At 44.9% G+C, this 23,462-nt stretch overlaps 2 protein-coding genes and 7 non-coding genes across 10 annotated transcripts; 7 read left to right on the forward strand and 2 right to left on the reverse strand.

The window, feature by feature from the left end:
- Positions 1-1,297: 1,297 nt before the first annotated feature.
- On the reverse strand, positions 1,298-16,804 carry zgc:85932 (uncharacterized protein LOC405875 homolog). Its single transcript, XM_037082568.1, has 20 exons — positions 16,556-16,804; positions 13,703-13,772; positions 13,425-13,543; positions 13,148-13,281; positions 12,306-12,477; positions 12,068-12,139; positions 11,572-11,663; positions 11,410-11,484; positions 11,073-11,233; positions 9,847-9,998; positions 9,554-9,762; positions 9,195-9,240; positions 7,817-7,891; positions 7,567-7,627; positions 6,766-6,830; positions 3,483-3,551; positions 3,325-3,403; positions 2,444-2,560; positions 2,088-2,146; positions 1,298-1,898 (listed from the first exon to the last, which is right to left on the reverse strand). Exons 1-20 carry the CDS (start codon positions 16,802-16,804, stop codon positions 1,872-1,874), a joined length of 2,103 nt encoding a protein of 700 aa, XP_036938463.1. The 3' UTR covers positions 1,298-1,871.
- Positions 4,017-4,089, forward strand: trnak-uuu. Its single transcript has one exon. It is a non-coding gene; the product is annotated as a tRNA-Lys (tRNA).
- Positions 4,348-4,420, forward strand: trnak-uuu. Its single transcript has one exon. It is a non-coding gene; the product is annotated as a tRNA-Lys (tRNA).
- On the forward strand, positions 5,164-5,236 carry trnak-uuu. Its single transcript has one exon. It is a non-coding gene; the product is annotated as a tRNA-Lys (tRNA).
- On the forward strand, positions 5,551-5,623 carry trnak-uuu. The gene has a single exon. It is a non-coding gene; the product is annotated as a tRNA-Lys (tRNA).
- Positions 6,499-6,571, forward strand: trnak-uuu. Its single transcript has one exon. It is a non-coding gene; the product is annotated as a tRNA-Lys (tRNA).
- On the forward strand, positions 8,132-8,204 carry trnak-uuu. The gene has a single exon. It is a non-coding gene; the product is annotated as a tRNA-Lys (tRNA).
- On the forward strand, positions 8,808-8,880 carry trnak-uuu. Its single transcript has one exon. It is a non-coding gene; the product is annotated as a tRNA-Lys (tRNA).
- A 1,062-nt stretch (positions 16,805-17,866) lies between the features above and the next one.
- eif3k (eukaryotic translation initiation factor 3, subunit K) lies at positions 17,867-22,044 on the reverse strand. Of its 2 annotated transcripts, none has more exons than XM_037082589.1 (8): positions 21,846-22,044; positions 20,868-20,966; positions 20,487-20,607; positions 20,242-20,316; positions 19,735-19,801; positions 19,493-19,570; positions 19,144-19,269; positions 17,867-18,025 (listed from the first exon to the last, which is right to left on the reverse strand). In XM_037082589.1, the coding sequence occupies exons 1-8, from the start codon at positions 21,905-21,907 to the stop codon at positions 17,994-17,996; spliced, it is 660 nt and encodes a 219-aa protein (XP_036938484.1). In that variant the 5' UTR covers positions 21,908-22,044; the 3' UTR covers positions 17,867-17,993. The 2 variants fall into 2 exon arrangements, with proteins under 2 accessions (XP_036938484.1, XP_036938475.1); XM_037082580.1 differs by having other exon boundaries at positions 20,242-20,319.
- Positions 22,045-23,462: the final 1,418 nt, after the last annotated feature.

Below are 23,462 nucleotides of genomic sequence, written 5' to 3' on the forward strand. Positions count from 1 at the left end.
TTTTGCTTTTGAAAATGTGTTTCTGTTTTGTTTTTTCCTGGTTTTATTTGCTCCACTGAGGAAATCGCCCGTCTGCAGCGAGTTCTGTTGACTGTCGTCTGTAACGAGGACGCGATATCCAGAAAAAAGAAGCTGCAGCCACGGCTGCGACCAGATTTAATCTCATCCACCCAGCAGATAAAGACAGACAAACAGACAAACTAGTCAATCTTAGTATGAGGGCTCGTTTAGTTTTCTCGTTGTTTGTAATTTGAGTGAGCGGACGGAAAAATAAAGAAAAGATAAAATGCAACTCAAACAGAGTTTATTAACACTTTGATGCTCCTGAGAGGTGAAAGGAGAGAGACAGGAACAGGAAGTCAGACAGCGTGAGGGCGTGTCTGATGTAAGAATATCACACACCATCTTTAAAGTTGGTCTGAAGCAACGGAGGAGCAGCTCGACAGGAAACACACACACACACACACACACACACACACACACCCTCCCTGGTATTTGTATCTCTGACTGCTCTCACTTGAAGACGGATATTTACACATACCAGACATCAGCAAAGAACAGAGGGTCATTTCTCAGAATATCCCCTGTGGTCGAGACGAGCCTGAAGGACCGACGCAGAGAGGATCTATAGAACCGGATCTATAGAACCGGATCTATAGAACCGGATCTATAGAACCGCATCTACAGAAACACACTCACACTGTAAACAGCTGTTAGATCGTGATCAGACGGAAACGGACAGGACCAAAGAGACACAAACACTGAAGAGCTCCGGACATGTTTGTGACGTTCATCTGAAGGCTGAGTGTCTGAGATGTGTCAGAGGTCAGAGGTCAGAGGTCAGAGGAGTCGGTCTCACTCAGAGACTCATGGGAGTCGTCGTCGTCGTCTTTAAACACCCACAGTTACAGATCAAAATCTCTCTTTGGTTAGAAATAACGTTGAAGATTTAAGCTCATGATGTTCCGTCACGTTCGCTGACTTCCTTCCTTCCTTCCTTCCTTCCTTCCTTCCGTCCTTCCTCTCTGACTCTCCCCTGGAAGTTATAGTGACGGTTACTTTAAATTAACAGATTTTCTGCTTTGAACTTTGTTGGAAATATCTGTGATTATGTAAATACACAACTCAACAAAATACACAACAGAGTCAGTGTCCGTTTCAGACACTTTAAAGCAGAAATGTTGTTTTTTTGTCTTATTTTACTTGATTATGTGGGGTTTGTTTTTTTCTTTCTTTCTTTATATCCAGTTTTTCTTTTTCATATTAAAAATCTAAATGAAGAAACAAACTGCAGAAATCTGCTCAAAACAACTTTATATACACTTTGATACACTCGTGTCCATCTTCAGCCTCAGTCCTGCAGGATACAGGGATCACTGATCAAATGATGACTGTAACTGAACATACATCAACTAATAGACCTTAAAACACATTTATACATTATAGATTCATTTGCTGTGTCAGTTTATTGTGTTTCGCATTATTTTCTTTGTTTGATTTGATTTATTTCATGCTTTATAAATCTTCCAAACTAACTGTGGGATCTTTGAGAAAAAGTTTAACGCTGAGGAAAGTCAGAGTTTGGCTGACAGGTGATGTCACAGGTGATGTCACAGGTGTGTCGCCAACAGAGTGACTCATAAACTTCACTTTAACCCGAAGGACTTTGACCTTTGACCCCGGATGTTTCCACTACTGAGGAAAGATCTTAAAGATGTTTCCACTGTTACTATTTGGCCACAAGATGAAGAAATATATGGTGTGAAATCTGAAGGTTTTTAACTAAAAACAAAATAAACATGAAATAAACGCTACACATGAAAATCGGAGGAGCAGATCCTGATGAATCAGTGTCGGTGGATCAGGTCAGCTCAGTTGTACATGGTCATACGGAGCCACTGGAACCAATCAGAGGACAGAAAACATTCAGTGGAACATCAACATAAATATACGTCAGTGTCACGTTTGCCAGCCGAACTACGATGTGTCACGTACAACACCTGTTACGGCAGATAGATCATTTTTTCCTGGAGCAGATAAAGAGGAAGACGTGGAAGTTGTTGCAGATCTATATAAACTGTTCTCACCTGTCTGTAGCTCATAGTTATGGCTCCACTTCCCACCATGTCGTACGCTTGAAATTTGTCTGCGAAAGAGGACAAAAACAAAGTGAAATGACAGATAATGGCTCTTATGTTGTCCGGCCTGTGTTTGTAATATCCAGGGAAGTTAAATCACAAACGTTGTCTTCACCCTAAAACATCTCCTCCACCTCTCTTCTTCTTCTTCTTCTTCTTCTTCTTCTTCCTCTCCTGTCTCCACCCATATTTGAACCTCCATCACCTCACTTCCTCTCTTCTTCTCACCCCTTCTCTTCATACAAACCCTCTTGTTGTGGTAACTCTCCCTTCCCCCTCCCTCCTTCCCCGTCTCCCTCCCTTACGGATCATGCTGTCCAGTTTCATCAGCAGGTACAGGAAGCCCGGATAACTGATGGTCAGGTCGGGCTCCGTGTATCTCAGTCCAACCAGCTGCATCACCAGATCGTCCACACTGATGCCTGAAGCAGAGACACAGGAGGCGATCAGAACAAAATCGCTTCATTCGGCAGATTCAAAGATTTCTCCTGTGAGACCAACACCAACTCTCCTGACGAACATTTTCCTGACATACTGTTGTTTCACTGCAGTAAACGTTCAAAGAAGCAGTTTAAAAATTAACTTGATTAAAAGTAAAACGTCACTCATTCAAAATGTGTCGTTATTAAGTGACTTATTAGAGGTGAACCAAATGACAGCCGTGATTTTTATGGCCTGAGAGGACAAAGTTAACACGATTCAACACTCAGATGTCCAAACTAAAAAACTAAAACACAAGCAACTACCGTGTTGTTTTATCAAGTAATAATAAAATATCAGGATCCAAAGTTCCCTAACTTACTTCCTTCTCAAAGTGTCGCGCTTCCATGAAAAATCCTCAACACTTAGGGATCTCACATGTTTAACATGTGTGTGTTTGTGCAGCTCTGATTAAAGCGTCCAGCCTTTCAAAATAAAGTGCACATCATGTTTAATGCTATTGTAATAAGATTTTTTAATCTTACTTTACTACACATTTACTCTCTTCATACACAATATGAATCTAAACAAGCATGTTGAGCCTCTAAACTGACTGAAGGGATTATAATTATAATTATAATTGTAAGTATATATAGTTGATTTAATGTCATGAGTACATCTAACAAGTTACTTCTGCGCCTGTGACTGAACAGCAGAGGCGCTCTGGCTCCCCCTGCTGGTCCTGGTGGTAAATGTTGGATCCTACCTGCTGCCTTCAGAGCGGGCGCCACTTCTTCATACTCCAGGTGATGAGTTTTGTTCTTGTCAAACACCAGGAAGATATCCTGAGGGGAAGTGAACCAAAACACAATGAGCACGAGGTGTCAGAGTCACAGAGGAGTCGTGTGGCTGAAGCTGTCTCACCGTCCACCTCCTGATCTTGTCCCACAGACTCTGGAACTCCAGCCGGTTCAGCTGAGCTTTGCCTTGAGTCTGGACGAAACACTGAGGTCAAAGAAATTAAACTCAAGCAAAAGAGTCAGCTGACGAACATGCAGAGGATCAATAAAGGCAAATTCAGTGATCAGATACAACAGCGCTGTGATAAACCCTCCTTCATGAAGCTTCATTCAGACACCGTGCTGATGTTAAAGGGTCGGACAGGATGAGACGCCTGACACACGTCAAACACACAGATAACTGATAGCAGCCGGAGATGTTACCTGGAATACAACCTGAAGGAGATAAAAGAATCAATGAACCTGACTCACAAGTTTTGACCTTTTGACCCTCGTCACTGGGGAGCAGCTGGTTCATGTTTTGTTCAGATGTGTGTGATGTGAACATACTACACACAAGAAACCTGCTGAAAATCAGAACGCAGAACAGAACCAACAGTGATGTAAACACACAGAAAGGCCTGGAACTGAATCTGCAGGAGATATTTCTCTCCTCAGAGCCTGGATAGCTCAGTCGGTAGAGCATCAGACTTTTAATCTGAGGGTCCAGGGTTCAAGTCCCTGTTCAGGCGAGAGAAGTTTTAAAATGGATTCAAATTAAAACCAACAACTACATCATTACCTGCCAGAGACTACTGAATGCTGCACAGATCAGACCTGTCTTTAAAGTTGATTCTCAGTTCAGGGTCTGCATCCTTCACAGGAGCATTTGAAGGCCAATTATGCCACATGAAAGCTGTCCCAATTCAAAGCCTCCTCCAAATGCTCCTTGTTTTCCCTGTTTTTGGAGGATGCACCGCGATTCTGAAGGAAATACGTCTTCTGTCAGAGCCTGGATAGCTCAGTCGGTAGAGCATCAGACTTTTAATCTGAGGGTCCAGGGTTCAAGTCCCTGTTCAGGCGAGAGAAGTTTTAAAACAGTTCAAGCACAAATCTAAAACCAACAACAACATCAGTACCTGTTGTGTCCTGATCCCAGAGACTACTGAATGATACAAAGTGCGCACAGATCACAAACTGCGTCTCTTTGCAGTTGATTCACAGTTGTCGTGTCTCAGTTCAGGGTCTGCATCCTTCAGAGGAGCATCAGAAGACTGTCCCGGTCCAAATGCTCCTTCCTTCACCTCTTTTTGGAGGATGAACAGCTACCACCCGTCGTGGCCTCACATATCCCAAGATTCTTTGGGATGTACCTCCTTCAGAGTCACTTTCACGGGCCTGGGCAGCAGAAATCGTGACGTAAGGGTAAAACATCTGGTGACACAACCAGGAAATGCTCCAAAGGACAGACCGTCCCATTTAACAACGGCTGACGAGGTTAACAAGTCTGTCTCTCTGAAGGACTCGCCTTCAAAGACCTCAAAGTCCGGGTCCTTCAAAGACCTGAACTGAGACACAGCAGCAGAGTTTCTGTCTTCACTCTCTTTGCAGTTCATTTACATAAAAAAATTACTGTAAAGAAATATATAAACCTAACTCACACTCTGGCAAGGTTTGACCCTCCACTGCGAAGCAGTAGAGCAGACTGGTTCATGTTTTGTTCAGATGTGAACACACTGCACACAAGAAACCTGCTCAGAACCGGAACAGAACCAACAGTCTTCTTGCTTGGAACTGAATCTGCAGGAGATATTTCTCTCCTCAGAGCCTGGATAGCTCAGTCGGTAGAGCATCAGACTTTTAATCTGAGGGTCCAGGGTTCAAGTCCCTGTTCAGGTGAGAGAAGTTTTAAAATAGTTCAAGCACAAATCTAAAACTAATAACAACATCAGTACTTTCTGTGTTCTGATCCCAGAGACTACTGAATGATGCACAGAGCGCTCAGATCACAAATTGCCTGTCTTTGCTCTATTTGCAGTTGATTCACAGTTGCTGTGTCTCAGTTCAGGGTCTGCATCCTTCACAGGAGCATTTGAAGGCCAATTATGCCACATGAAAGCTGTCCCAATTCAAAGCCTCCTCCAAATGCTCCTTGTTTTCCCTGTTTTTGGAGGATGCACCGCGATTCTGAAGGAAATACACCTTCTGTCAGAGCCTGGATAGCTCAGTCGGTAGAGCATCAGACTTTTAATCTGAGGGTCCAGGGTTCAAGTCCCTGTTCAGGCGAGAGAAGTTTTACAATGCTTTAAGGTTAAAACCAACAACTACATCATTACCTGCTGTGTCCTGATCACAGAAACTACTGAATGATACACAGAGAGAGATCACAAACTGCCTGTCTATGCAGTTGATTCACAGTTCAGGGTCTGCATCCTTCAGAGGAGCATTTGAAGGTCATAATGAAAGGTGTCATTATCATAGTTCGACCTCCTCTGTGTGATGATAGGAGATATCTGATCGGGGGGCGTCCATCCCTGAGGTGACGTTCAGAGTGTCCAGCGGTAAGAGGTTACTGTTTCACAATGTCGTCGTTCAGAGCTAGACACACAAATCACTCTGTTGTTGGTTTTAAAAGTCAACATCAGTGCCTATATTCTGTCCCAAATACAGAACAACAGACGAGACAGTGGTTGCATTTAATTTTTTAAGGACAACATGCCAGCTGAGGTTCGTGTTAGCTTGTGTGCGTGTGTGTGCTAACCACTTCACGTCAGACTGCTTCAGCAGCTGCACCTGAGCCACAGGTAAGTGTCGCTGCGGTTTGATAGTAATTATAGTTGCCTACAAGTCTGGTGAAGTCAGCTGGAAATCGGCTAACTAGTTAGCTCCACTTCAGTCCGCTATGCAATGGCGTTTGAAATGAGTTTAATGTTAATAATATCACCTTCAGCACTGGGGAGAAGCTGTTAAATGACTGGTTCATGTTTTGCACAGATGTACCAGATGTGAACACACTACATACAAGAAACCTGCTTAGCTACTAAATGATATACAGAGTCCTCTCCTTGAACCACCACCTCACTGTGGTGTGAGCAGCGGTGACGGAAAGTATGCAAAAAAGACTTGGAATTCAATCTGAAGGAGATATTTCTCTCCTCAGAGCCTGGATAGCTCAGTCGGTAGAGCATCAGACTTTTAATCTGAGGGTCCAGGGTTCAAGTCCCTGTTCAGGCGAGAGAAGTTTTAGAGAACATCGAGCCCACAGAGACGACAAATTGGTTCCCAGTCTGCTCCTACACAGGTATCTCCTCACCTCCTTCCAAGGTGAAGATATTCAGAAACACAGTTTAAGACGAACACATTTCCAGCTCAGCTCCTTCAGTTCATTCACTGTTGAGTCGTCTCTCTGTTCTACTTGTCAAGGATACGTCCATGAGGACCACCATGCTCTTGCAGTGCTCCAGAACCAGGTACCGCTCACTGCCGGCCAACACTGAAAACAACAAGTCAAATCATCAGCGGACATTTTTTCTTTAACATGCACCACAGCAGCTGTGAACCTGTGCTGACACCTGGAGACTCTTTCTGTTTGAATAGCTGACGACTGGATGTGAAGACAGGGGTGTGACCAGAGTCCGGACGGCTGACATTGTTGTGTTAATGCACTGCAAACAGCCGCTGTCAGCAGAGGAGGGTGTGGATCCCTGCGACCAGACTACGAGGGTGAAGCCAAACTCTTGTATGCAGAGTGAAAGATGGCCTCGCCTGTTGTAACAGAACCAGGACGCTTGTTTTGGGCGTCTTCCTGTCGTCCTGGTCGTCCTCTCTTTGTCTTGTCTACAGGGACGCTACACTTCACATCCTCCTTCCTGCTGCTCCTCTGCTCATCGACCCATCAACACCTCCTGCAGAACTGACGTTTGGCTGATTCACTGATTTACTAACTGGTAAAGTTTGAGCCTTTTCTTACGTGGCAGCAACACAGATTCTCAGCTTCAGTTTGGAGAAGCTACAGACGTGAATAACATGATTCCACATGAATCTCTCTGTCGTAAAACAACAACCACACAAAGAAAACCACCAACGTTAAATCCACACATTATTTTGTTTGGCTTTGAGTCTGTTGTGACTTGTTTTGTAATCACTAGAGGAGTTAACTGGAGACGATGTTCTGTTGAAAGAAAACAAGACCGAACAAGTCGATTAAAGAGCAGACGGACGGCACTGACCTCCTGCCTGGATGGCCTCAGTCAGCAGGCTGTGGAGGTGAACCGGTCTGCAGAACCCATCCTGATGACACGAGGCAGAGAAAAAAGGTCCGGCTCGGTTACTTGGTCGGGTGCCATCGAGCTCAGTTTAACTGTGTTCTTGTGATTGTGTCAGTGTGTGCAGGGTGTTTCCCACAGTAGGTTACACAGTTCACACCCATCTGGCAGATGTTAGTTCATGCAGCAGTCTGTGTGCAGGCTCCAGTCTCACCTTGTTGCAGTGCTTCTTGAACAGTTCTTTGGTGGCTTTGGGAGAAGGGAGGGCGGCCTGGTGAGGAAAAGAGAGCTGCAGGAGGAAAAGACACAGACGAGTGACGGCTGTACAGCGTTTCATCAACATATTCACACTCAGGAGACTTCAGAGCAAAGTGGGGCAGCAAAGGAAGCTAACACACTAATTTGTTTCCGGTGACCCAAAACACAAACGCACTCTCATTAGTCGAGAGACACGAAATCAAACATGGACTCTGTTGAGCCAGAGATGTTGCCTGGAACTGAATCTGCAGGAGATATTTCCCTCCTCAGAGCCTGGATAGCTCAGTCGGTAGAGCATCAGACTTTTAATCTGAGGGTCCAGGGTTCAAGTCCCTGTTCAGGCGAGAGAAATTTTAAAACAGTTCAAGCACAAATCTAAAACCAACAACAACATCAGTACCTGTTGTGTCCTGATCCCAGAGACTACTGAATGATACAAAGTGCGCACAGATCACAAACTGCATCTCTTTGCAGTTGATTCACAGTTGTCGTGTCTCAGTTCAGGGTCTGCATCCTTCAGAGGAGCATCAGAAGACTGTCCCGGTCCAAATGCTCCTTCCCTCACCTCTTTTTGGAGGATGAACAGCTACCACCCGCCGTGGCCTCACATATCCCAAGATTCTTTGGGATGTACCTCCTTCAGAGTCACTTTCACGGGCCTGGGCAGCAGAAATCGTGACGTAAGGGTAAAACATCTGGTGACACAACCAGGAAATGCTCCAAAGGACAGACCGTCCCATTTAACAACGGCTGACGAGGTTAACAAGTCTGTCTCTCTGAAGGACTCGCCTTCAAAGACCTCAAAGTCCGGGTCCTTCAAAGACCTGAACTGAGACACAGCAGCAGAGTTTCTGTCTTCACTCTCTTTGCAGTTCATTTACATGATCAAATTACTGTAAAGAAATATATAAAACCAACAATCTGCAGGAGATATTTCTCTCCTCAGAGCCTGGATCGCTCAGTTGGTAGAGCATCAGACTTTTAATCTGAGGGTCCAGGGTTCAAGTCCCTGTTCAGGCGAGAGAAGTTTTACAATGCTTCAAGCAAACAGCAACAACATGTTTCTTGGTGTGATGTGTCATTCCCTCATTAGCAAAGCTTTATAATGAGCTGCTGAGGCAGAAAAACTTCTGGAGCTGTCTGCACATCACAGCTGTTTCTTACAGTGAAGACACGTAAACCTGTTTCAGGTCACTGAACTCTGCTTCCAATCACAGCTTGAAGCCTGAACTGAGCTGTCCAGACGAGGTCACCGCCCAACTTTATTTCAAATACCGACTGATTCAGTTTGCGCCTGTTAATCATTTAGTTGTTTGGCTGATTTCTTCTCCTACCTCTGCTGATGAGGAGATGTCTTGTGGCGCTGGTTTGTCGGCTGGACTGGAAGAAAAAGCATGAAAACAAATTCAAATCATTATATTTATTTTCACAAAAGCTTCTCATCTAAAGAAGCTAAAGATTCATCTTCATGGTGGAAATGACCAAGAAACAAGTTATTCTTCAGGGACACACGAGGGCGCTAAACATTCATCCTCGGCTGGTTGAGAGATTGAGATCACATGCAGATTCAGAGTTTGTTTTTTGCCTCTTTACTTCATCTTGCTGCACTTGAAACACACTCTGATGTTGTTCAGTGGTGTGAAAACAACACAATCATGAACTCTGTCCCACGTCTGGCTGATCCGTGACTCACATGATGGTGCTGCCCTGCTCCGTCAGCACCCGGAGGAGGAACTCCCCCTGCTCGTTGGCCTTGTAGGTGGAGGGGATGATGATGTAACGACCCGGTGGCAGCGAGCTGCGCAGGACGACCTCCCGGCGTGGCGAGTACTGGGGGCTGCAGCAGACCGGGTGGCGCCTGCTCAGGTCCTCAGGTGACAGGTAAGTATTCTGTTGAGAAGCCTGGAGACACAGAACAACATTATAGCACCTCAACAGGTGTCTCAGTGTGTGTGTGTGTGTGTGTGTGTGTGCGTGTGTGTGTACCTGGTATATATAAAGAGCTATAGACAGGTTGGTGCCTCTGCGTCTCTGGTGTTTCTGCATCAGAGCCAGAACGAAGGAGCAGCTCCTCTCGTCCTTGCTGCTGTCCGCCTCCGACAGGACGAAGTAGAACTGAGGGTTCTGCCAGAACAGACCTGGACACACACACACACACACACACACACAGTCAGACACACACACCCCCTCATCTTTTACTATCTGGTCAGCGTAAACATGTACTGGTGGACTTTGAGGTGCAGGTTCAAAAAAAGAGAAAGTCAAAATATATATTTAGTGACTAAGTAACAAAAGCTGGTTCAGATTACACATTTAAAGTTTGTCATTATAATTACTGCACCTCTGTAATTAAACACAGAGGGAGCTATTCAATATTTATCCATTAACTTCACATTAATTGGACCAAATGTGGTGAAGCTCCCTCGACCTGTCAGCTGACAGAGCTCCACCTACAGGGCAGCTCATCATGTGAGCAGATAAACCTCTTTTTAAAATCTCTTCTCTCTGTCAGTACTGAACTCAGAACAGTTTGAAAGCCTTTAACCAGGATTCCAATAAAAACTGAACTCTTTGTGGCATCGGCTGCAACCAAATCACCACCGTCACGATCTGTTCGGAGCTCGAATTGTGTTGTGAAGCGTGTGTGTTGTGCGATGGTTCTGGGCCAAGTGAGTCACCAGAATCATCATGTGTGGTTTGCTGGTGTGACTCAGACAGACAGACAGACTTTATCCTGATAAACGGATCTCTGACACTGAGCAAACAGACAACACGTCAGCAGGCAGGTTGTTAAAAACTGGAGAGGATGATTTTAACTCCAGTACTTTCACCTTGATCTGCAAGGCAAACACAAGCAGACATATTCAAATAAAACCGGTTGTGCAGCACACGGCCGGAGCTGCCGTGTGTTGTGACTGTCGGGTGTGTCTGTTCTGTGGTGTCGACTGCTGACGGCAGCTGGAGGGGAAATGTGCTTAACGTCACGTTACAGAGAGCAGAAGAAGAAGAAGAAGAAGAAGAAGAGACAGAACCAGAGTCTGTGTGCTGAGTTCAGTCAGAGCTGCTGTTCATCAAACCTTCTTCTCTGAAACTTCCTGCAGATCTTTCACATTAAAAGCCTCTCAAACAAAGAGGATTGTTGCGGTGGAAGCAGATTGGATCGGCTGAATTTAAAACAGTCATCAAGCAATTAACATTTTTCAGCATGTTACCTCCTTGGGGAGCGCCTCCTGCTGTGACAAACGGCACCCAGTTCCCATGATGCATCTTGCAGGACCACGGCCTCATAGTGGAGCCCGGTTCGCTCAGAGCGTTGGTCAGGTGACAAACCTCCATCGTCTCAAAGTTCTGCCGGAAGTCTGACACCGACATCCTGACGGAGAGAGACGCCGGTCAGCCGACGGGCTCGTTTAAATATTTCTTTTAAATCACTGGAGGAAATGTGTGGCAGTCTTGTCACCTTGTGGTTCCTGTTGTGGTTCAAACTCACGTCCTCAGAGAGTTTCTGGCTCGTGTTTGAACATTAAGAGTCAGTCAGCAGTAACTCACCAGAACTCCCCGTCCTCCCGTCTGACCCGGTCCAGTCTTCTCTGCTCCTCAGCGCTCACAGCGTTCCACTCTTTACTGATCACACAGAGACAGAGACAAAAGTTTATGCACTTAATCTGTATAATCATTGGTTTAAATCGTCTCCTGTGTGTGAGTACTGACCCGGTCCGGTCGCTCCAGGGACCCTCCCACTCCGTGCCGCCCCAGGGGTTGAGGAGTCGCACCAAATCCTCGGTGCCGTAATGCGTCTTCACCTGCAGGAGGAAGAAGCAGACAGACAGGACACAGGTGAGGACGGCGAGCAGATCCTCCATTTTAACTCGGTTATGTGCGTCTTTTATTGCAGCTTCGTGCTGAAGTCCAACACTCAGAGGATGGTGAACAGGTCCGGACCGGATAACACTTTTATATCAAACACACTGCTACTAAGTTTGTTTTTATAAGTCCAGTATGGACTTATAAATGACCAGCACACAGCTGGTTAGGTCAATTCAATCAGTAATGTTCAGCTACGAGCACCAAAGGTTCCTGAACTTTTCAGAAGTCTTACACTCAAGACCCGGGTTTTATTTCAGACCCGGGTCCACGTGGTGGTACCACACTGAGTTCTCCTACACAAAAACATAAATGCTGAGGCGTCTTTTCGAGGGACGTTTACCTTCTCCACTGCAGTCAGAGAGTAAGCGTGTCTGTACATGATCCCAAGTTCATTCCTTTGTTCCAGCGGACCCTGCAGGGAGAAATCATCCACCCACAGTCAGGACAGGAGGCAAATTACTCTCATGTGACTCATCAAACACTGACATGTAAACACCGGGAACACGCTCTGCTTTGTGTTTCCCACCAGGTTCAGAGATTAAAAAACTAGACCCAACAAGTCGATCTGCTGGCTGCACCTGACAGTTGGCACAGTTGATGAGCGCTCCTTTAGACAGCAGGTCCTTGAGGAAGGCCGGCAGGTCTCTGGGCAGTAAACTGATGTTCAGAACCTCGGCCACGCCTCCCGTCATGTCCACCATGGCCTCGTGAGGGAGGCCCATGTCCAGAGCTCTGTAGCCTCCTTTCAGCCTGCGACAGACACACACAGGGAACAGACTCGAATCAGGTAGGAAAGGTAAAAAGAGCAGGGAGACTTCAGAAATCAGCACATTTGTACATTTTTCAAATTTCTCTATAAACGTCCTGGAAAAACCTTTCGACAAGAATGTGTCATTTCTGGTTAAACACGTTCCTGTAGTGTCACCTGGAACTTTAATAATCTGTGGATCGTCTAAAAGGAGGTGAGACTACAGACTGTTCACGGTGAGCGTGTTGTGATGTGATTCTGCTTCAGCGTTTTGTGTAAAAGGAGTGAAGACAGACTCGAACAGACCTAAATCTACATCTGTGTGAAAAAGAGACCAGAAGAGGACGAAGAGCAACACAAAATGTCTGTAAACTGTGGAGACGACGAGGTCCTGGAGCTCGTTACAACACGAGATTAACTGGCGTGTAACAGGGATTATAAACGATTGTTGCTGCCGTGTGATGCTGTTGTTTAGAAATCACAGCCTGCCGCTCAGGTTAAATCTGTCCCTAAACCCAGCATGCTAATTACAATCACACACTGCTCAGTGTAAAAAGCACACACACACAGATAAAAGCAAGCCTGTGTGCAGGAGGGTGGATGTTGTGGTTGTGTAGTTCGGCCTCTGTGTGTAAAGGCCTGAAGTCTGCGCTGCTGACAGGATCCACTCACTTGGCGTAGGCCTTCTCCAGCAGGGAGCTCCAGAACTCGTATCGCTCCGGGGAGCTGAGGTAGATCAGCTCGTTGTTCTGAGTCGGCAACAAGTCGTCTATCCTCACCTCCTCCCACTGACCGTACTGCCAGAACTACAGACAGGAGCAGATCAACAGATACTCAGCAGAGAGTTTAAAACACTTAAACATCAGCCTCTCGTGACTGTGATGGTGAAGGATAATGACATGTGCGGGCTGTCAGACTGCAACACGTCGGGGATCGCTCAGGTATTCACCCTGAAGACGAAGCAGCCGTTGTATCCGTCCTGGAAGCTCTGATCCTGAGGCACGACCCTCATCAGCAGCGAGCGATGCAGCGAGAGAGACGCGATGGCGGAGAGCAACCAGCAGTCGTCTGCGGACACACGCACAGTTCAAGAAGCAACTGACCGTCATAAACCATTACAGCAATAACGCCCTGGTTTCATTTTACAGGCTCCCTCTTATTCTGCCGTGGTGCATTTGTGTCTCTTGTGTTTTGTGTTGTGTGAAACCACAGTCGTCGTCTACTCACTGAGTTTTCCCTGGCGGACGTCCAGGCGCGTTGCTCCATTTACTATGAACTGAGGTGACTGGCAGAGCTCCTGGAGACAGAGAGGTGAGGATCGGGTTAACAAAAGTAAAATGAAAAGGAGGGAGAGAGACGACGAGTCAAACAGAACGGTGTGTTTGAACAGCAGCGTGCAGGAGGGAGCGGCTGCTTATTATTAATGATCAGCTATCAGAGCGACGTGGCAGAAACTTGGCAGACGTCTGGTCTGATGAGGGAGTTCTCCTCCACCCAGGCCAAAAAAAACCATAAACCATAAATCATCTCTGTCATAACCATCATTTCTTTTTGGTGGCTGTATAATTAATAGTTCTAAAATACCTCTAATATCAGCTATAAAATCCTCCCTCAGCACCTCCTCCTCCTCTCAACACACAGGAAGTGAACATTATAACCTTCAGATTTATTGCAGGGTTGTTGTATTAAACTGTGTCGACTAATAAACACACAGCTGAGTGTGAGTGTGTGTCAGCGTTCAAAACTTTATAGCTTCATGTTCCGTTACAGAGTCTCTGCTAAACATCTGAAACGTGTTCTTCTGGTTCTCTGGACGACAGACGGAACGCTGGCGATGCATCACACTCACTGCAGATCAGATCATGGCCGACCTACTTCAGGGGCTTCGATGCACGATTCCTCTGACACGCACCGGATCTTATTACAGAATGTGTCGACACGGTGAGGCGGAAACAAAAGTTCTTGTCTGTGAGGGAGAAACTGAGGACGAACGAGGTCATTACACAGTTTGTCAAGACGACACGAAACAGCAGAGAGCAGATAATATTTCATTATGGAGACAGAGAGCTGCAGAGGACGCTGTGTGTTTGTGATATTAGGTTCAACGGGTCTGTCAGGATCAGTGTGTGTCGTCGGGCCGGACCGCCTGCTGATCGATGTGTGTGTCCTGGTTTGACGTCACCAGGAGAGGGAAAAAAAAAACTGCTTCATGAGCGACCAGCACAGAAAGAAAGTGATCCGAAGTACGAGCAGCGAACAGAACTAAACACAAACATACAGAAACCAACGATAAGTTCTGTTGTCTGTGTAACTCTGACCGAGCACACGGCTGCTCTTCAGCGCCTTCGGCCATCCTGCTGTCTCAACAAGAAGCAAATACCAGGAAGATTATAACCGTCCACCTGTGAGAGAAAACTACCTACATGCCTCCTCTGACAACACCTGGACTCACGTGCAACTGTGAGACCTCAAAAATCAGGAGAGAGGTTCTGAAAAATCAGTTTGAATCAAGGAAAATAACAAAAACAGGTCAAATAATCTTAAATTTCAATAAGCAAATGCAGAATATTTCACTCCGCGGCATGAAGTGACTTTTTTCATGAACTGTGAGAGACGTGGGAGAGTTGTGACCCTGATCAGGAACTATGTGATCTTCAAAACAGTTTATCGATGAAATACTTTGTGTGATAAACTTATCAGGTCCGATCACTGACGACGGGTCCACGCGGGCTTCACGTCTCTCCGTCTGCTCTCAGCGGAAAGTGAAAGTAAAGTTTCAGTTTGACTGTTTGAGCTCGTAAAGTTGAATTTTATTGCCTCGTCTGATGACTCAACAAAGGTCCAGTTTACAGCCGCAGGTTTTATCTTATCTGATCCTGCTGGACTGGCCTGGACTGGACTGGACTGGACTGGACTGGCCTGGCCTGGACTGGACTGGACTGGACTGGACCAGGTGATTTCCTCTAACTCACCTGTCTGCTGCAGCTCTTCTGTCATCTATTGTGAAGTGACAGCACCTCTGATTTAATGATCATCGGTGTCGAACCTGTGACATCATCGTTACAGGTATTTCAGGGTCGTCATAGCAACTAATAACTCTTTTATAGCGTCGCCTGACCTGAAATGTCTCGGCCACACGAATCTGTCGAGCGATCACATGTATCAGCACTTTTTATTATTACTGTTGTTCTTATTATTTTAATGATCATTTTATATGTTATAAACTTTTAAATCACATTTAATTTCATGTCTTGTTTTGATCTTTCAATCTTTATCTTTATTATTTTCTTTTTCCATTCACTTGTAAAGCACCTTGAACTGATTTTTGATTTGTCTGAAAGGTGCCTTGTTAATAACATTTGATTGATTGATTGATTGATAAAGATCAATGGAGAGCAGGTGAGATTACATGTATTCACTCTTCTTCCTGCTCTGTTTCCAACATGTGACCAGAATTACATGTTTTCTTACACACTCTTTTGTTGGTTTATGGTCTAAAAAAGAATGTAGATGTTCGAAATAAAGATTTCAATCAATCATAATGACAGAAACTGAGACTGACTCAGGATCAGCTGAGATAAAAACAATCCGTCCAGCAGGAGTCAGGAGATGTTTTTTATTTTATCTCACACACTCACAATGTGATGATCAATAATGTATTCTCAGGTGTTATTATATTACTGACACATTATAACAGTACAGTAAAAAAAAAAAAACCTAAATAAACAAACTCTCTCTCTCTGTGTCATGACTGAATAAACAAACTGACCTCAGAGGACAAACACACAGGTGTTTTACTCAGTTTACCTGTGGCGGACCCTGCCACCTGTCCAGCCTCTCACAGCGTTCTGGACCTTATTGTCCTCTGAGAACAGTTTGTTTATTCTCTGTTGTTAGTTTGTGTTTTCGCTTCATTAATATTGTGAATATTAATATTAATATAACCTGAACCTGAAGTAAACACGCAACAGCAGCTCAGGTGAACATGAAAACCCTGTGTGCACCTGAACGCATCATCAGGTGAGGCTGTTATTGGTATTAAAATGTAATCTCGTTACTTTTCAGAGGCTCCGTCGTTACCTTCGGTCTCTTCCACTTGACGTCGGCCTTCATCTCCAGCTCCCCCAGAGGGAAGTGATGGTCCACGAACAGTCCGTCCCGACCCACCGTGTTCACGTCCCCGCTCTCCGGAGGCATGTCGGCGGTCATCAGTTCGGCCAGCCAGCGGCGGGACTGAGAGCCCAGCAGCTCGTCGGAACACACCGAGTCCACATCGTCCTCCAGCGGAGGCAGGGAGCTCTCAGAGGACACGCTCAGAGACTTGATCATGTCGGGCTGCGCTGCAGCTTCTGCACCGGCTGCACCGAGCCGCCCGACTTTACCGAGCAGGTACACACAGGCCACGCCCTCTGGGAGAGGTAAACACACGCTCACCTGGGCGGAGGACGTGGGTGTGTGGGTGGAGCAGCTCCGCCTCCTGCTGCCTGAGGATGGAGGAGGAGTGAAGGTCAGAGGCTCCGGACGGTTCCGACCACAAACACACCTGAAGTCTCTCAGACTGAGATCAGCACCCACACAGCGTCCGGGTGACGTCACACACAGACTCCTGAGAGTTGATCAATATCAACACAAGTTCATTAATAAGTATCAGAGTGACGTCATCTCCTCGTCCATCAGTCGCACACAGCAACAAAACTAAAAGTGTCCTTTAAGCTTCAGGCTTTAAAGGAACATTTCACCAGATTATTAACAGGAAACCCTGTGAGAGGCTGATGAGGATGATTGATCACCTGGACAACAGGTAGCACACGTGTAGTTACAGCATCATGACATCGTTCAGTACCGACATGGAGACTGTTATTATTATTATTCTGTTTTTAAATAGGACAAAATGCTGAGATAAAATATAAATAACGATATTTACAGCCTTGAAACTCGGTCGAGATCGTGAACCCACATCAGACCAGGTGCACACTCACTGTTACACAACAGCTGCAGATTTTAGTTTTAAAAAGGTGTAAATAACGTTTCCTCTGATCAGTTTGGGATCTCAGGGTTAACTGGAGACCTTTTTCATCCACATTTAATAACAATGTGATTAAATGTGAAACCTGTGAAACTTCCCTCACATCACCGCTGGAATCATTAATGAAACACAGGAAAACACAGAGCAAACATTTTGCAACCTGACGCGATGACTCAGCGCTGATTCATGTCGATCTGATGTTGAGCTAAATAATTAATGTCCGACACACCCTGAATGCACCGGGAAAAAAAAAACAAGGAAGTCCAATAATGATTTGTGGGAGGAAGCAGAACGGTTCTGATAAAACTCTCTGGAAACAAGATTTTAAAAAAATGTTCGTGGAGCAGAAAGAAAAACAAACAGGCTGGAAATGATAAATTACTTTTATTGAGAAAAGTGATGATGAAACCAACAAATGAGCTGCTTGAACCTGCGTCGACTGAAGTGTGTGTGTGTGTGTGTGTGTGTGTGTGTGTGTGTGTGTGTGTGTGATCACTGAGATGTTGCCATGATGCTGGAAACACCTGAGAGGAAAAACACAAGAAGAGAAACAGAAAGATTAAACTTCACGTCTCTTATCAACACGGAAACAAACAGATGATGTGAAACACGACTGAGACAGACGATCGGATCAGAACCAGCTGAGTTTGATCTCTTTAGTCCACTTCAGCCACACTGAGCAGACGTGGATTTAATAATTATCGTTGTTAATCTTTGTAAATATTTCCTGGTCCTCATGAATGAATCACGAGATCCGTTGTATCTATTTGTCTGTTAGTTTCTATGTTTGTCAGCAGGATTAAACAAAAACTATTTAACGGATCTCCACCAGACCCGGGAAGAGGAAGAACAGAACAGAACAGAACAGAACAGAACCCACTAACTTTAGTGTGGATCCGGATAAAAACATCTTCCTCTCGTTCTTTAACAGTTTGTTAACGTCTCAGGGAACGATGCATCGATCGTTGGGAGAGATCAGGCTGGTATTTATGATCGAGCAGTTTAACGTGGATCCAAATAAAAATCTGGTTTTGTGGATATAAATGTTTTATTTGATATTAGATTTGGTTTGACTGAGTTAAAGGAAACTGTTGGACCTTTACTGGATTGAGAAACTCGTCCTGAACATCAAAGGAAGAAAAACGTTTTACAGAAAAATAACTAGTGTTTCCTTCTCGTCAGCGGCTGTTAAGTTTCCCTCAGTGGTTTTTATTTTCCTGCTGACTCATGTTCTACCTGTGAGACACCTGCTGTGTTTCGTCAGGTTACAGCTTGTTTTGTTATACGTTTGATGATGTCATCACTGTCACATTAACACACACACACACACACACACACACACACACACACACACACACACACTGTTTCACAATCTCAAACTTTTCTGCACACGTTTCTGACGCCATCAGTCAAACTGTCCCATCGTGAGCTGAACACAAACCTGCTGCAGGTCAGAATGCAAATGAGGTTGTTTATCTACCGACAGAGATCAGATGGAGACAGTTTACATGACGACGAGCGACGATCTTTACATATTAAACGCTCAGTATGAAAACTCTGCTCGTCTCGTCTCGGCTCAGTGTTTCAGTGTTTCAGTGTTTCCTCTCTTGTCTCTTATTCATCAGTCAGCAGCAGAACTCACTCTCAAAGTCGATCTTCTCCACGATGTTCTTGGGCTTCACGCTCTCCTCCTGGTTGAAGATGAAGATCTGTCCTTCGTCGTTCTCTGTCCAGCCGTACTTGTTCATCCAGACTTTCACCTGCGTGTCTGCAACAACACAGACAGACGAAGCTTCATTTACATAAACAGCTTCAGTCAGGGATTAAATCAATTATATTGCAAATGTTGATCTTTTCTAGAGGAGGAAGCTCGAGAGTTTCTATCGCTGCTGACAGGCTGCGTTTTCATGAACATCATGGAGATATTTTACTGTCTGGAAGCATCACAGAGTGATCCGGCAGGTTCATCAGATGCGGGTCAGAGTTCTTACCCAGCGGGTCTCCCAGCATCTCAGCCAGTAACCGGTGCTCGATGTTCTGGTAGGTGATTCCCACGACGTGACAGATGACTGAAGAGGAGGAGGACAAAAACAAAACACAACGTTCATCATGTTTAAACCGACTCATTCTGTTATCCGTCTGCATCTGTTACTGTTTCCTGTAATCTTAAACTCGTCGTCTGTTCGTGTTTCCTGTCAGAAGCTCGCTGAGTCGCCCTCAGGACGATACTCACACTTGCGAACAGAGTCCTCGAAACCAGAGATGCCGTCTATCAGCTCTCTGTTCTCCTCCAGACTCGTCTGTCGAGAAGACAAGGAAGAAGAGGAAGAAGAGGAAGAAGAAGAAGAAGAAGAAGAAGAAGAAGAAGAAGAAGAAGAAAGGATCAGATGATGAACATGTTTGTTTAGAAAAGAAGAAGACAGTAAAAGATAACTGATGGAGAGGACGGTGATGAAATACAACTCTGCCGTTTACTTCTCTAAGATTTACATTTCTCACTGATCAGGTTCCAGACGCCTAATTAAAAATATAGTTTAAGGACTTTTTAAGCTCAAACAACACAAAGACACAGATGAAGATAACAAACACACTGAGAAACATTAGACAATAATAGAGAGAGGCGTTAATGTGTTTACTGATGTTTGAATAAAATAACCACAGTCTACAAACGCTCTGAATGACCCACAACTAAGTTCATAAACATTCATGACCTTGTTGTAAATGAACAAATGTTTCATACCCAGAAGCTCTGGAAGTGGCAGGTCTCCAGCAGGTTCCCCAGGTACAGGATCTGCCTGATGGGGCGCTCCTCTTGCTGCGACACTGTAATCAAGGAAATGGCCGATCCAAAGACAAGACCCCACATCCCCCCCACCCCCACCCGCCCGGAGCTAATAACACACACACACACACACACACACACACACACACTGACTACCCCATGACGAAGAGGACGTGTTTACTGCGACGGCACCAAAAGGATACGTGAGTCTGGTCGATCATGCACTTGCACAGAGTGAAGTCGGTGTGCGGCAGGTTGGTCAGAGCCTTCAGCAGAATCTGTGACGTCACCTGAGTCTGGAAGTAGGCCGGGTTGAACTGGTACCTACAGAGACCAGAACCAGAGACAGATTCAGTACAGAGAGTTCTCCTCCTGGTCTGAGGTGACACTGACTTCTGATCATTAAATGTAAAATACACTAAAAACACACGGGGAGGTTAAAAAGACCAACAGAATAAATCACAGACAAGATTCCGGCACCATGTTGGCTCCTTTAACCGTCCACACAGAGATTTTAACAGAACCACCAGACGGTTCTGTGTGCGCGCCTGAACAACTTCCCCCACAGAGACGAGGTAACTCACAGCTTCAGGACGGCCAGGTTGGCCTCCAGGTCGTAGGCGTTCTCTCTGGCCTGCGTCTCCACGTAGCGCTCCAACGTCGCAAGGTTTTCTGGGTTGTACCTGTGAGACAGGAAATCACAACTCGTGAATCAAATGTAGGCGGCTACAGAGCGTCAGGTTCATGGATACGTACTGATGCTATCCTGCAATTCAGAAGATTTCAGGCTTAAAGTGAGGAGTGAATATAATATTAAATGTTACTGTTGAAGACATTATCAGACTTATTAAAATCCATTATTAAGCAGTCTGAACAAAACTCGTCATTACTGCATTATTAAAGGTAGGCTCACTGTTCAGGTCGACCAGGTGAGTCTTCATGTCACTAGTCCTGAGCAGGTAACATCTGTCAACATCTGTGTTAGAGCAGCTGTGAACAGGAAACTGACACTGAGCTACACTTGATCTGAAAGCTGCTCAGTAAATGAACACTGGATCATAAATGTGAGGTGATGGAGCAGATTCCTGAGTAACTAATGTTTTCTTTTGTTATTTTAATAACCAGGACTGACTTGATCGAGCTTTTGTCATTCAACAGATCTCAACACAACATTTCACTGAGTTCAGTCATTTAAATAAACATCAGACCATAAGATCTTTGTTAGGTTGATGTTTTTAGGCACAGCAGCATGAAATTCTCATTCTGTGATCCTGAAAGAGGAAACACAGCTAATTCGAGCAGTCCTAGCTAACGTTAGCTGCTCGGAACATCTGGCAGGAGTTTAATTTGGATGTTTATTTACTTCGTGATAGTTAATAAACTGCTCACACTGGCAACAGATCGGACATGAAGAGACAGAACTTGTTAAATCCCACAGAAAGCCTCTGTGAACAAGCCAACCGCCACTAAGTGAACTCAGCAAACGTTAGCTTAGCTTGAAATATTAGCAAACAGGCTAAGCTACCGTTAGCTCATCAGTTCGTTAGAATCATCATCCGAACCTGTCGATTCCTCGCAGGAGCTTCCCCACGTTCGCCCTCATCTGCTCGATAGACGACGACATTTGGTCCAAACTTTGAGGGAATCTTTTGAGGTGAAAAACCGAATTAAATCCACACGTGGGCCGCCGAGGAGAGGAGGCAGCGGGGCGGAGGGAGAAAAGGGCCGGAGCGGAAGAAACGACGCACACGCCGACCGGAAAATGGACGGACACAGAAAACCGACGGACCAACTGAGGTTTAGCGCCATACTATGTTGTTTTACGCCAAAAACGTAAATAAGTGCTAATGCAGAAGGTCAAATATCCTCCTCGGTCACGTAGCTATCTTACAACACTTCCTAACAATCAATACTTTCACGACTGTTGCTTTTATCACTTCCTTTTTTACGATGGTGTCGGTTTATTTTGAAAATGTTTACCGGAAGTAATAGTATGCTGTCAAATCGGAGTAGTTCTATATTGTGGCCGCTGGAGGGCGACACGCACCAATCACACGTTAATAGTGAACTGACGTCTTCCTGACGTGTTAAACGGGAGTGTTACTGCCTCCCTGTGGCCAGAGTGCGGAACTGCAGCCTATTCAATTAATAAAGTTGGCGTCAATACCGGCAGCTAAATATACACTTCCGGTCACTACTATCAAATTAAAACAAACAACTAAACCATACAATTTTTTTTTTTTCCTCCAAACTTCCAAAGTATTAAAGAGTATTTACATACAGGATCATTCTCACCATATCGTTATCCTCACTTGGCATTAGTGGACTTGGTTGCTTACTTCCAGTCTAAATTTGAACTCTGACTAGTTCAAAACATCCATAGTTAAATGATAACTCTGAACTTTACTGTTGTGTCATTTTGGTCACTGTATTATCAAACATGCTTATGCATTTTATGTGTTGCAGTTCCTCACAGTCACCACTGGGGGGGCACTGAACTCTCCACTTCATTAGCATCGATCTCCTGATACAGTAGCAACATTAGCATCGTTAGCAAGCCTCCATTTCTCTCCAGGTGTTAGACAGTCAAGCTGAATCTGTCAGTATGAGTCCATGACAGTGATACAGGTACAATAAACAGAATATATGATGTTATCTCACTGTAAGTTTGCTTTAAATCATTGGTTAAATCAAGCGTCCAGATGTCTGTCTTTGCTTTAGAGATGTTAGCAGTTGTTAGCAGTTAAAACAGTTGTTTAATATGAAACTTTATCAGGTTTATAACCTTTGTACATGCTGACATGCGGTCAGGTGAACTCAGGTTGCCACACTTGTTTTTAGTCATCCAATAACCACAAACACACACACACACACACACACACACACACACACACACACACTGGCCTGTGTAACCACATTAATAAAACCAATACCATCCTCCACCCGGTGCTTTGAGTCCTCTGAAAGTTCAACATGATATCATGACATTTATCATCTGGGGAGGTCAGAGGTCAGGACCCGCTGCAGATCAGCCATCAGGGTCTTGTTATTAATATTATATAACCTCTGAACTGCAAACTGTTATGCAATGAAAACCTAAATTCATATAATTAACGTAATGTAACATTATGTAATGTAACATAATGTAATACAGATCAATAAAGCTTCACATGCATTGA

Source organism: Acanthopagrus latus, chromosome 2 (assembly GCF_904848185.1).
Source record: "Acanthopagrus latus isolate v.2019 chromosome 2, fAcaLat1.1, whole genome shotgun sequence".
Lineage (NCBI taxonomy): Eukaryota > Metazoa > Chordata > Actinopteri > Spariformes > Sparidae > Acanthopagrus > Acanthopagrus latus.